Raw genomic sequence first — 10,768 nt, 5'->3', positions numbered from 1 at the left:
TCCCAGGCAGGGGTACAGAACCGGTTCCAGCATCGCGGGGCAGGACTTGGTGCAACCCCACCCCAACCTGGAGACGCTGGGGGCCTTGGGCCTCCGCTTCAAAACCAGCCTGGCTCAGATTCAAACCGTCTTTATTTCTACAGCAACATCTGAAAATAGAGAGCGACCGCCTCACCCCACCTCTGGGGCAGCCCCTCTTGCCACTGGGGGCCGTCGCTGGCCCTGGCGAGAAGCTGCGGGCATGGGAGGCGTGGGAATGGCTGGACGTGGCGCCCTGGGCGGGGCCAGGCCGTGCCTGGGCAGGAGGGGCAGTGCATATGGCCGGGGTGCAGCGCAGGGCCCGGCGGGGACGGGCCAAGGCCCTCCGTCCTAGGGCACAGAACCAGGCGGGGTGGGGCACATCTCTCAGAGGCCAGGAGCACCCTTTGGGCAGGTGCCGCTCTGAGAATATTGAGCCTGGGAGATACCACCGCGTGGAATGGGAGTGATTAAGGCCTGGGTGGTACCACTGGGGAAGGACGGGGCTAATGGAGGCCCGGACAGTACCGTGGACTGAGGGAAGGGACACGGCCAATAACTTATTTCTCTATATACAGAAGCAACGGCCGGAAGGGAGGCAGGAGTGTCGACGGAGGGCAGATGCTTAGTGTTCTTGACTCTGGGGTCTGGGGTAAGCAGGCCATGAAGGGGGAGTCTCTATCTTGGGAGACTCCAGTCAGCCACTACCACTGACCCCCAATCAGGAAAGAGGGGGCCCTGCTGAAAGAATAAATAAGGGGTAGAGCTGGAGCGGGCAGGCTCGGCCTCCAGGGCCCAGGCTGAGATGACAAGGGAGGAGGTTACCCTGAGATTGAACAGAAAAAACGGGTCCTTGGGAGAGACGGTGGGACAAGCAGCAGGCCCATGCGCAGGGCTGGGGTCGGGGGGTGCTGGGTAGACTCTGGCTGCCCCTTCAGAATTAGCCCACAAGGGAGCTTCGTCGGGAAAGGTCCATGGAGCTGGAGCTGAGGGTGCGGCTGTCAGAAAGACCTGTGCCTCCAGGCTGTGGGCAGACGGGCAGGAGTCTCAGCTCCATGCTGCTGCAACTGTGCTCCCTACCTCAGTCCCAGCAAGGCCCTCATGGAAGCCAAATGGGAATCCCAGGGACTGAGCAGAGGCAGAAATGGCCGGAGGCCACTGCGTGGACCTCACTCCTGCCACCTCCACAGTTACTGTGTTGGCATTGACAGATTATAATTCCACCCCAGGGCAGGGGTTGTGGGCCCCTCTTCTTTCTCCCTGCTGCCTGGCCCAAAGCAAACTGGGATGGGGACACACGTCAGAAGCTGAGCAGCAACACATGCAGATCTGTGTCCCAGGGCTCTGGGGCGGGGCCTGGGCCTGGGCTACCTAGTCCCATGTACTCCAAACCCCTACCTGGACTGGCTCTTCCACACTCTTGTTGAGGAAATTGAGGGAACTGGCCCGCTTCATCCTAAAGGAAAAGAATGTCTGAGCACTGCCCGTGGTGGGATAGGGTGGGAGTGGGGGAAGGCTGGGGAGGGAGAGCCGAGAAAGGGGACAGACTTGGTGGGAGTAGACCAGAGAGAGGTGGGAGGTCATGTGGGGCCAAAAGGATACACTTGGGTTAAGAGATGGCCTGGGGTCATTGGGTCTGGAGAGGCTTACCCTAGGTATGGGGCTCACCTGGGGTTAGGGGGCTCCTGGGGACCACCCCCTTGTAGCTTCTTCACCAGCATCTCACTGCTGCGTCTTAGGGCATCCCGGAGCTTTCCAAAGGAGCCGCTGCGCCGTAATGAGCCGCTGCCATCCTATGGGTGGCAAGGTTGTCTCTAGGCCACACTGGCTACACTAGCCCCTGGCCCATCCTGGCCCTCACACTCACCCCGCTCCACTCAGCTGCAGGTCCCGCCTCCTCCGGGTCCGACTCAGACCGAGGCCCTGAACCTCCAGCCACATCCCGGCTGCTCCGTCGGTCTCCTCGCCCACTACTGCCATCCTTCAGCAGTTCTACCACCTTGGTCTGGCTGGCAGGGTCCAGGCCCTGGGAGGGGCCAGAGAACGTCAGATCCTGATTGGAACACACACTGGGCCTCACAGGTCCCTGCCCACCTCTCCGGCACGAAGCCTCACCTGCTTGCGGCTGCGGCTAGCACAGTCCTCCAACGTATGTGCGGCCTCCAGCTTGCCCTGGCGCCGGTACAGGGCCCCCAAGCTGCGCAGAGTGGTGTTGACTGTGGGGCTGTGGATGGATGTCAGGATGGTCTCAAACTCTGTTTCCTCAAGAACCAGGGACTGTGTAACAGCCAGCCTACCCTGGGCTCCGAGGAACCACCAAGCCAGCTAGAATCTAGCCCCTTCCTTGTATATATCCCAGCATATGCTAGACCCACTGGTCTCCCTAAAGGACTGGAAATCTGGGCCCTCATGGGATGTTGCCAACAGGATCAAAAGCTGGGAGACCCAGGAAAGCATCATGCTGTTCCCAGTGCAGAAAGCCCTCTTGGGACAGGTGGCCTGTGACCTGGGCCTTGAATAATGAGTTGGCAGAGGAGAGGTTCCAAGGGTGAGATGATGGAGTATGGAGCTTGAGCCTCCCCAGGGAAGATGCATTTCCCCATTACCAATCTACCCTAGCAGTCTGCTGACTTTACCTGTCAACCTTACAGGCCTTGTACCAGCTACCGTATTCCCCATAGGGGCCGCTGTCCCGGCGCTTATCCTGGGGGAAATAATGGTTGCAGGAGGTGGGAGAAGCTCTCCCTCCCGTCCACATATCCCAGCCTCATACCCTCCCCCGACACCTGCCCACTGAATTACCTTGCTCTCCTCCCGTTCCTCTGCATGCATCCAGATGGGTTTATTGTCCCCTGGAGGAGGAGATAGGACAACGTCACCAGCCTGTTTCTTCAGAATAGGCTGGCCACAGCAGCACCAGGAAGGACCAGGGTTGGGCTTTGTTGAATGAACAAGAAACAGACTTAAAACATCATTGGCCCTCCTCTGGACACACAGAGAACAGGCCTAGATTGAGTAGTTTGTAGATAGGGTAGGACCACAGACAAAATACAGAGCCTTACACACCTTAGGCCTGTAAGCCCAGGACTCTGAGGAGGCTTGCATGACAGGCCAGGTTCTGAGAGATCAAGGGGAAATGACCTAGGACCACAAGGCTGTTTCCTAGGAGACCCCTAGAATGTGTTGCCAAGATACATGCCAGTCAGGGCATGTTACATGTGAAGCTGAGCCACCAGCCAGATTCTAGGCACGAGGGTCTGCTTGGTTGTGGTAGTGCTTGTGTTAATGAGGGAGGGGCCCCATGCTGGATATGCCGGAGGCATGTGATGATCATGGACTCACCATTGACAGAGCCAAACTCCTTCTCATGAGCACGGGTGAGGATTTCCTTGTACAGGATCTCTGCATCCTGGTATTTGCCCTGTTTCAGGTAGCAAGAAGCCTAGAGGGGTAGGGCCAGGAGGGTGAGCAGGATGCAGGGAGCTGAGCTTTCTCCTTCCTCCCTCCCTCCTTCCTTCCCCACTGCCCAGCCTCCCTCCTGCCCCACCGCAGTGCACCAGGTTGTTCTTGGTCTTGGCCACATTGGGGTCATCAGGCCCCAGGCGTGTGGCATAGATCTCCAGGGCTCGCCGGTAGTAGTATTCCACCTCTTCGGCTTTGCCCTGGTTCTGGCACAGCAAAGCCAAGTTGCTGAGCTGCTTGGCCACATCTGGGTGAAACTTGCCTAGGACCTGGGATGGAGGAGTCAAATGGCTGGGTTCAGAGTTGCCTGGATGCCCTGCTTGCCCCACCCACAGCCCTATCGGTTCCCACCTTCTCCCGGATCTCCAGTGCCCGCTTGCACAGCGGCTCTGCCTCCTTATATTTGCCCCGCTTGCCATACAGAACGGCCAGGTTGTTCAATGTTGCAGCCACCTGCGGGGTGGGAGAAGGAAGGCACCTGACTTAGGGCACCACTAGGGGGTAAAGGTATCTTTCCCATTCTCTAGTCCTTTACTCACAGCTGGGTGGTCCTTGCCCAGTGTCTTCTCCCGGATGGCCAAAGCATCATTGAGCAGGTGGGCTGCCTCCTTGTATTTATTTTGGTCCCTAGGAGTAGATATTCAGAGATGCCCTTCAGCCTGAGGCCCAGTTCCAGGGGACAGTAGTCTCCTCAGCCACTGATGAGTGGGCATATGGGATGATTCATGTGGGTAACCTAGCTGCCCACCCTCCAAGAGCCCAAGGGAAATTGAGTAGGTTACTCTACCTGCTGAGGTCCTACCTCATGCCCATAGTTCTAAGCCATGCACAATGAGTACCCAGTGCCCAGGCTCACATCACTGCCAACAGAAAGCCTTTCCAACCTTGTGTTCTAGCTCAACTTTTCAAAGTCCCTGCGCAAGCCTGGGTGCCTAGAAAAGTCACGCTGACTTCTCAGGACCCTGGCATCCTCACATGTCACCTTTGATACTCATGTGTGAAGCTATTTCTATCTAGATCCCAGTCCCTTCTCTCTCCACTCTCAACTGATCTTGGAGCCCAGGGCCTAGCCCCACAGCCCAAGGGTGCTATCAGGAAGGATCTTCAAACGTGGGCAGAGGATCCTCACCGATAGACCAGGGCCAAGATATTCAGCATGGTGGCCACATCAGGATGGTCGTGGCCTGAAGTCTTCTCCAGGTCCTCTAACGCCTGCTTGCAGAGGGGAACAGCCACTTCGTAGCGGCCTTGGGAGGCGTACTGGATCACCAGGTTGTGCAGAGTGCGAAGCCGTGCTGGGATCTCATAGCCCCCATGCTGGGCTGCCACATCCCCTCCTCCAGGGCTGGGGGCTACAGGGCCAAGGGCAGGAGATTAGATCATCTTTCCACTGGGCAGTGTTGGCACACGCCAGCTTGCCCTGAGCAAGTCACTAACCATAATGCTTATTTCCCTGTTTATAGGTCTGGATTTCCCCATAGACAGTGGGTCAAGTCACAGTTCCAAAAGCTGTCTGTACCAAAAGCAAGTTCCTTACCTCCAAGACTCAGCTTCCCCATCTGTGGGATGGGCTCCCATATGTGTTTAACAACACAAGTTAAGCAAGTATTGCTGGCTCAGCCCTGTATTGCAATGGTCAAGCCTGCCTCTCAGAGTCAGCCCAGAGAGGAGCTAGCAGCAGGTCCAGCACTCTGAACCGTGATGTCAGCTCCTGGCAGAGATCAGGGGTATGAGATGTAACAGGGAAGATCTGCCTTTTACATTCTAATGTGCTGCGACATTGTGAATGGAAACAAGCAACCTCTAGGTCCCAAAGTCCAGGACTCACATAACCCTTTTCCCCCACCCAGAGCCAACTGTCCATCTGCACCTGGGCTCTGCTCATCCTCGTTGGGGAATAGGTCGTCCAGAGAGTCTTTGGGGACGTCAGTCTTCTCCTCCTGGGAAGGAAGACAGGGTGTCAAGAAAAGTGACACAGATGACCTGTGGACCAGGTGGGATTAAGTGCTCCCCACCACCCCGGGCCTCTGGCTAGGGTGGGCTCACATTTGGTGAAGCATCCTCATCTAGCTTGCGAATCTGGCTCATAAACAGCAGGTGCTGCTTCTCCTCCTCCAGCTGGGCCACTGCCTGCTCACTGCGCTGCAGCTTCTGCTGCGTCCCCGCCAGCTCCTCACGTAGCCACTGGTTCTCTTGCACCAGGCGCCGCACCTGAGCCCGCAGCTTCTGCTTCTCTGACTCCACAGCCCCCAGGTGGCTTGATAGTGCCAGGATTACCTGTGCAACCAGCCAGATGAACATCAGAGCCCTGGCCACCCCTCAGCCTGAAACTCCAGCCTGGGCCTCCAGGGATGAGTGAGAAATCAGGCCTGGCCCTGCTTGGGAAGGGGTGCTGGGCCTACGAGTTCTTCCACCCTCAAGGAAGACTCACCACCAGGTCCCAAACAGACCACAGTCCAGAGCTCAAACTCAGGTTAGATTAACCTGAGAGCCATGAGTGAAGAGATCCCTGAGCTCCCAGAATCTCTCTCCCCTGGGGAAGCCACAGCCATTATGCCACCCAGATAGGGCTAGCAGTTACTTAAAGAACCATACATGGGCAAAAGGCTACTGAAAGACACCCTAGTATCCAGCATCCTCTGCCTTCTGTACTGCTGATTCCCCTCCTGAGCTTTCAACCTCTTCTTGTCTTAGAGCCTTGGCATGGATGGGCTCCACACATGGAATCCAGGTTGCAGGGTCATTTCTTCCTCTTTCTAGTCATGCCCTTTGTTCTTCTCCAATTATACACTGGGCTTCACTGTCAGCATACTCCATGCCGTCCTGTTCCCCACTGTAGTGGCCTTCCAAAAGGCCCAGCAGTCTAGGACTCTACAATCTCTAGTTGATTAGCCACTATCTCTTTTTTTTGTTTGTTTGTTTTTTGGTCGGTCGTGGGGCTTGAACTCTGGGTCTGGGCGCTGTCCCTCAGCTCTTCAGCTCAAGGTGAGCGCTCTACCACTTGAGCTACAGCGCCACTTCCGGTTTTCTGGTGGTTTATTGGAGATAGGAGTCTCACGGTCTCTCCTGCCCGGGCTGGCTTTGAACCGCGATCCTCAGATCTCAGCCTCCTGAGTAGCTAGGATTACAGGCGTGAGCCACCAGCGCCCAGCAATTAGCCAATATCTTAAGTGACAGATATTTTCAAAACTACTAGCGTTAAATGATAGAATGTGCCCAGCCAGTGGCTCTGTCAAGATCTGAGAACAAAGCTTTTTCCATGGAGACTCTTTCCAGCCCAGTGTCCTCCTGGATATCTCATTCTGCATATAGTCTCTGCAGCCCCAAACAGAACTAGACCACTCAGTTCTCTCATCCTTGACTTTGCATAAAGCACAAGTCAGGGAAGTTATGCTGTCCTCCTTTTCTCTCCTTACTTCATTCCCAGGTCCTGCTGGGCCTACCTCCAAAACATCCTAGAAACTGATTCCCTTCTTGCCACTCATGGCTATCAAGTTAGTCCAAGTTGCCATCTCTCAGCTGAATTCATGCAGTGGCTGCTTCACCACTCGCTACCTGCTTCCATCTGTAACTCACTAACCTTTATTCTCCAAATCTCACAAAGGAAGCTTTTAAAACCCAAGGTAGACTAACTATGTCACCTTCCTGTTTCAAAGTCTTCCAGAAAAGGATACCTCATTTCCTGAGAATAAACCCCATGAACTGGTTCCTGCCTTCTGTTCCTCTTCCCTGTGCTATGAAGCTCTGGTGGCTCACTTCCACCTCAGGACCTTTCCATATGCATCTTTTCTCTCCCCACCTCCCCGACTTTAATGTAACATTTCACAGCGTAGCCTAGGCTGCATCTAACCCTTTGTTTGTTTGTTTTTTGGTCCAGTCATGGGGCCTGAACTCTGGGCCTGGGCGCTGTCCCTTAGCTCTTCAGCTCAAGGCTAGCGCTCTACCACTTGAGCCACAGCGCCACTTCTGGCTTTTTTTTTTTTTTTTGCTTATGTGGTGCTGAGGAATCGAACCCAGGGCCTCTGGCATGCAAGGCATGCGCTCTACCACTGAGCCACCTTCCCAGCCCCTGCATCTAATTCTTGTTCTGCCTCATTGTCCGGAGTGCTAAGATTACACAAGTGTATTACCACATCTGTTGAGGGCAGGAATCTTGTTTATCACTCACTTTATCTAGTTGGATCCTGCTTCCCTAGCATGAACACACTGCTTAGCACATAGCAGACATTTGATAAGTTAGTTTAACCAATGAATGGATGAGTGAGTTGTAGGGGAGTATTTCTTTAAGAATGCCCTTCCTGTTTGAGGCTTTTTGGTCTCCTGTTGAGCAGGGGAGTGGGGTGGGGGGAGGGCAGTGGGGCTGGGAGCTCTGTGTGGGAGTGCCAGTGCTCGAGGTCTCCTGGGGCAGGACTGGGAAACCTCCAAAACGCCTTCTTTTCTTTAATGTATTTATTTTGGCTCTAACATGGGCTTCCAAGGGCTAGGTGGTTCCCAGCTCAGATCCTGTTTCTATACAGTTACCAGGACTCCTCTGATGACCTCCCAGCTCAGTACTCCAGACTGACCTACCTGAGCCTCCCCCAGCCCCAGCTCGATGGCTTCCAGAGAGCGGCGCAGGAGTATGCAGCGCTCCTGTGAGCCTGGCTCAGCCTCGCCGCCGCCGCCGCCGCCGCCGCCGCCTCCCTCATGAGAGGCCAGGGGAGCCAGTAGGGCACGATGCTCTCCGCGTAGAGTCTCCAGTCCCTGGATGACAGCCTTGGTGCCCAACACGATTTCATCTTGGCTCAGCTTCTCCTCCCGCGGAAGCACCATCGTGGCCATGGTAGTGCCTGCCGCCTGTGAAGGCAGGGGAGGGCAGGCGGGCGCCGGGCCTAGGGCCACACCGCCGTCCACCCAGATTAGGTAAACACCGGCTGTCCCCGGACTCCTGTCCCCAGGGTGCCCGGGTCCCCCAGACGGCAGCTCGCACCGTGCCAGCCCTCGGCCTACAGGGGGCGCGCCAGCCTCGTCTCGGCCAGGGAGACGCAATGCGGTGCGGCGGGCGAGGCTGGATCCAGATTCCGCCCGGGACCCCCGGCTCTGGCCAGCTGAGGTGGTTCAGTCCCGGGCTTCCCAGGGACTCCCGGAGGCGAGACACGGAACCCCAAAGGGCGGCGCGGGGCCGCCGGGGTCCCGCCCGCGCCGAGGAGCCGGTCCCCCCCGGCGGCGCCTCCGCCCGAGAGCCCCTCCCCCCGGCCGGCGCCGCGGCCCCCCCCCCGCGGCTCCCCCCGACCCGCCCGCGGGGGAGCCGGGCGAGGCTCTCGGGTTTCGGGACCCAAGCCGCGCCCACGACGACCCCCCCCATAGGCCGGGGCAGTGTCCGGCAGCCCCTCCTCAGAAAACGCCAAGCTCGTCCCCTCGCGCCCCCGCCCCCCGCCCGACCCCTCCCCGCAGGCCCGCTCCCCTCGCAGGCCGCGCCCACGACGACCCCTCCTCTCGGCCCAGCCGCGGCCCCTCCCCACTCTAGGGCCTGACCCCCTGTCCCGACCCAATCAGCCCGCGCCGACCTGCGCCTGCCGCTCAGGCCCGGCTCCCGCTCCGGCTCGGGCTCCCGCCCCGCTTCACCCCGACCAGCCGCGGTGTGCGGGTCCCGCTGCCTCCATCCCGCCGGCTTTCCCAGAAGCACCCGCGCAGCCTTAAAGGTGAAGCCACTACCTCGGCGGTGTCGGAGGGGGCGAAACACGCTCCAGTGGGCCGCTGGTTGCCTTAAAGGAGCGCGCAGGCCAGGCCTGCTCCGGGGGAGGGGCGGGGCACCGGGAGAGGGCGGGGCCGCCGAGGACCTGGGGCGTCGGCTTGCCCCAGGCGCGGGGGAACCCACCCGGGCTCGGGCTCGGGATTCCGCGGCTCTGCGAAACGCCCGGAGGCTCTGGCATGCGAATGCTCTGGAAGCAGCTCACCCTGTGCGGCCGACAGCGAGGACAGCGGGGACAGCGGGGGAAACTGAGGCGCAGGGCGTAGTCTCGGACCCTCAGAGTCCCAAGCCAGTCGGGCTCAATGAGCCCTTGCCGTTGGCTGGGGGCTTTCAGGCCTCACGAAGACCGGTTTGAAGTGGGTGCTGCCACGGCCCATCCCTGATCGCTCATGTGTCGTTCCTTCCTCCCTTCGTACATACCCATTTTTCTTTTCTTTTTCCTCTTTCTATCGTTCTTTTTTTTTTTTGCTTGAACTCAGGCTTTGCAGTTGCTTGGCAGGCGCTTTACCCCCTGGCCCACACCTCCAGCCTTCCACCTTGCTGTGGCGTTTACAGGCCGCTTCTATGGACAAGGGATCAGTGCTCCTGCGTATGGAAAGGCTGACATATTCTGCTGACCGTATTATCAGGACAAAACGATTGTCCTTCGTCTCTGATGGTGTCATTTAAGGCTCAGATTAGATGATACCTCCTCAGAGAGGCCCGCCTTGATCCCTCCCCCCTTCCAAAGGGGTTCATTAGTCCCTGCGCCCTTCACCTTCTCTAGAGCATTAATATTTCCAACATTTTCATTGTTTCTTCCCACACATCCGTCTTGTTCACTCACAAATTAGCACATGGTATGAGATATGGCAGCACTTGGTAAACACTGGTTTACAAAAAGGCAGAAGAATACATCTATTGGCCTGGCTAAGTCTCTCCAAAACCAGTTTCTGGTCTGGTTCTTTGCATCCCTGTATCAGTACTGCCCCTAACCACTTTAAGGTGGACAGTTCTAGAAGGTGATGGCAGGATGACTACCCTGAGGAACAAAAGCTGCATAATGGGGCCTGGTGTTGGCACCCTAGCTACCCAAACACTGGAGTGTTTTCTTTCTTTCTTTCTTTTTTTTCCTTCCTTCCTTCCTTTCTTTCTCTTTCTTTCCTCTCTCTCTCTGTTTTTTTTTTTGGTCAGGCATGAGGCTTGAACTCTGGGCCTGGGTGCTGTCCCTAAGCTCTTTAGATCAAGGCTAGCTCTCTACTTCTTGAGCCACAGTGCCACTTTCGGTTTTCTGGTGAATTATTGGAGGTAAAGAGTCTCACAGACTTTCCTGGCCGGGCTGGCTTTGAATTGAGATCCTCAGATCTCAGCCTCCTGAGTAGCTAGGATTACAGGTATGAGCCACCAACACCTGGATTTTTCTTTTCTTTTTTGCCAGTTCTGAGGCTTGAACTCAGGGCCTGAGCACTGTCCCTGAACTTTTTCTTGCTCAAGGCTAGCACTCTTATCACTTGAGCCACAGCACCACTCTGGCTTTTTCTGTTTATGTGGTACTGAGGAATCCAACCCAGTGCTTCA

At 56.9% G+C, this 10,768-nt stretch overlaps 1 protein-coding gene across 4 annotated transcripts; it reads right to left on the bottom strand.

The window, feature by feature from the left end:
• Positions 1 to 114: 114 nt before the first annotated feature.
• Positions 115 to 9,199, bottom strand: Klc2 (kinesin light chain 2). 4 transcript variants are annotated; one of them, XM_042676622.1, is made up of 16 exons: positions 9,175 to 9,199; positions 8,050 to 8,351; positions 5,527 to 5,757; positions 5,351 to 5,420; positions 4,610 to 4,832; positions 4,020 to 4,107; positions 3,832 to 3,933; positions 3,576 to 3,749; positions 3,361 to 3,460; positions 2,821 to 2,870; positions 2,655 to 2,725; positions 2,134 to 2,242; positions 1,886 to 2,044; positions 1,687 to 1,811; positions 1,417 to 1,474; positions 115 to 1,042 (listed from the first exon to the last, which is right to left on the bottom strand). In XM_042676622.1, the coding sequence occupies exons 2-16, from the start codon at positions 8,299 to 8,301 to the stop codon at positions 959 to 961; spliced, it is 1,896 nt and encodes a 631-aa protein (XP_042532556.1). In that variant the 5' UTR covers positions 8,302 to 8,351; positions 9,175 to 9,199; the 3' UTR covers positions 115 to 958. The 4 variants fall into 4 exon arrangements, with proteins under 4 accessions (XP_042532556.1, XP_042532554.1, XP_042532557.1 ...); XM_042676620.1 differs by lacking the exon at positions 9,175 to 9,199 and adding an exon at positions 9,027 to 9,146; XM_042676623.1 differs by lacking the exon at positions 9,175 to 9,199 and adding an exon at positions 9,027 to 9,146 and having other exon boundaries at positions 2,655 to 2,722.
• Between the last annotated feature and the right edge of the window lie 1,569 nt (positions 9,200 to 10,768).

The sequence above is a fragment of the Dipodomys spectabilis genome, unplaced genomic scaffold (genome assembly GCF_019054845.1).
Source record: "Dipodomys spectabilis isolate Male_0828 unplaced genomic scaffold, ASM1905484v1 ptg000030l, whole genome shotgun sequence".
Taxonomy (NCBI): Eukaryota; Metazoa; Chordata; class Mammalia; order Rodentia; family Heteromyidae; genus Dipodomys; species Dipodomys spectabilis.
This window is presented reverse-complemented; position numbering and strand designations above follow the sequence as displayed.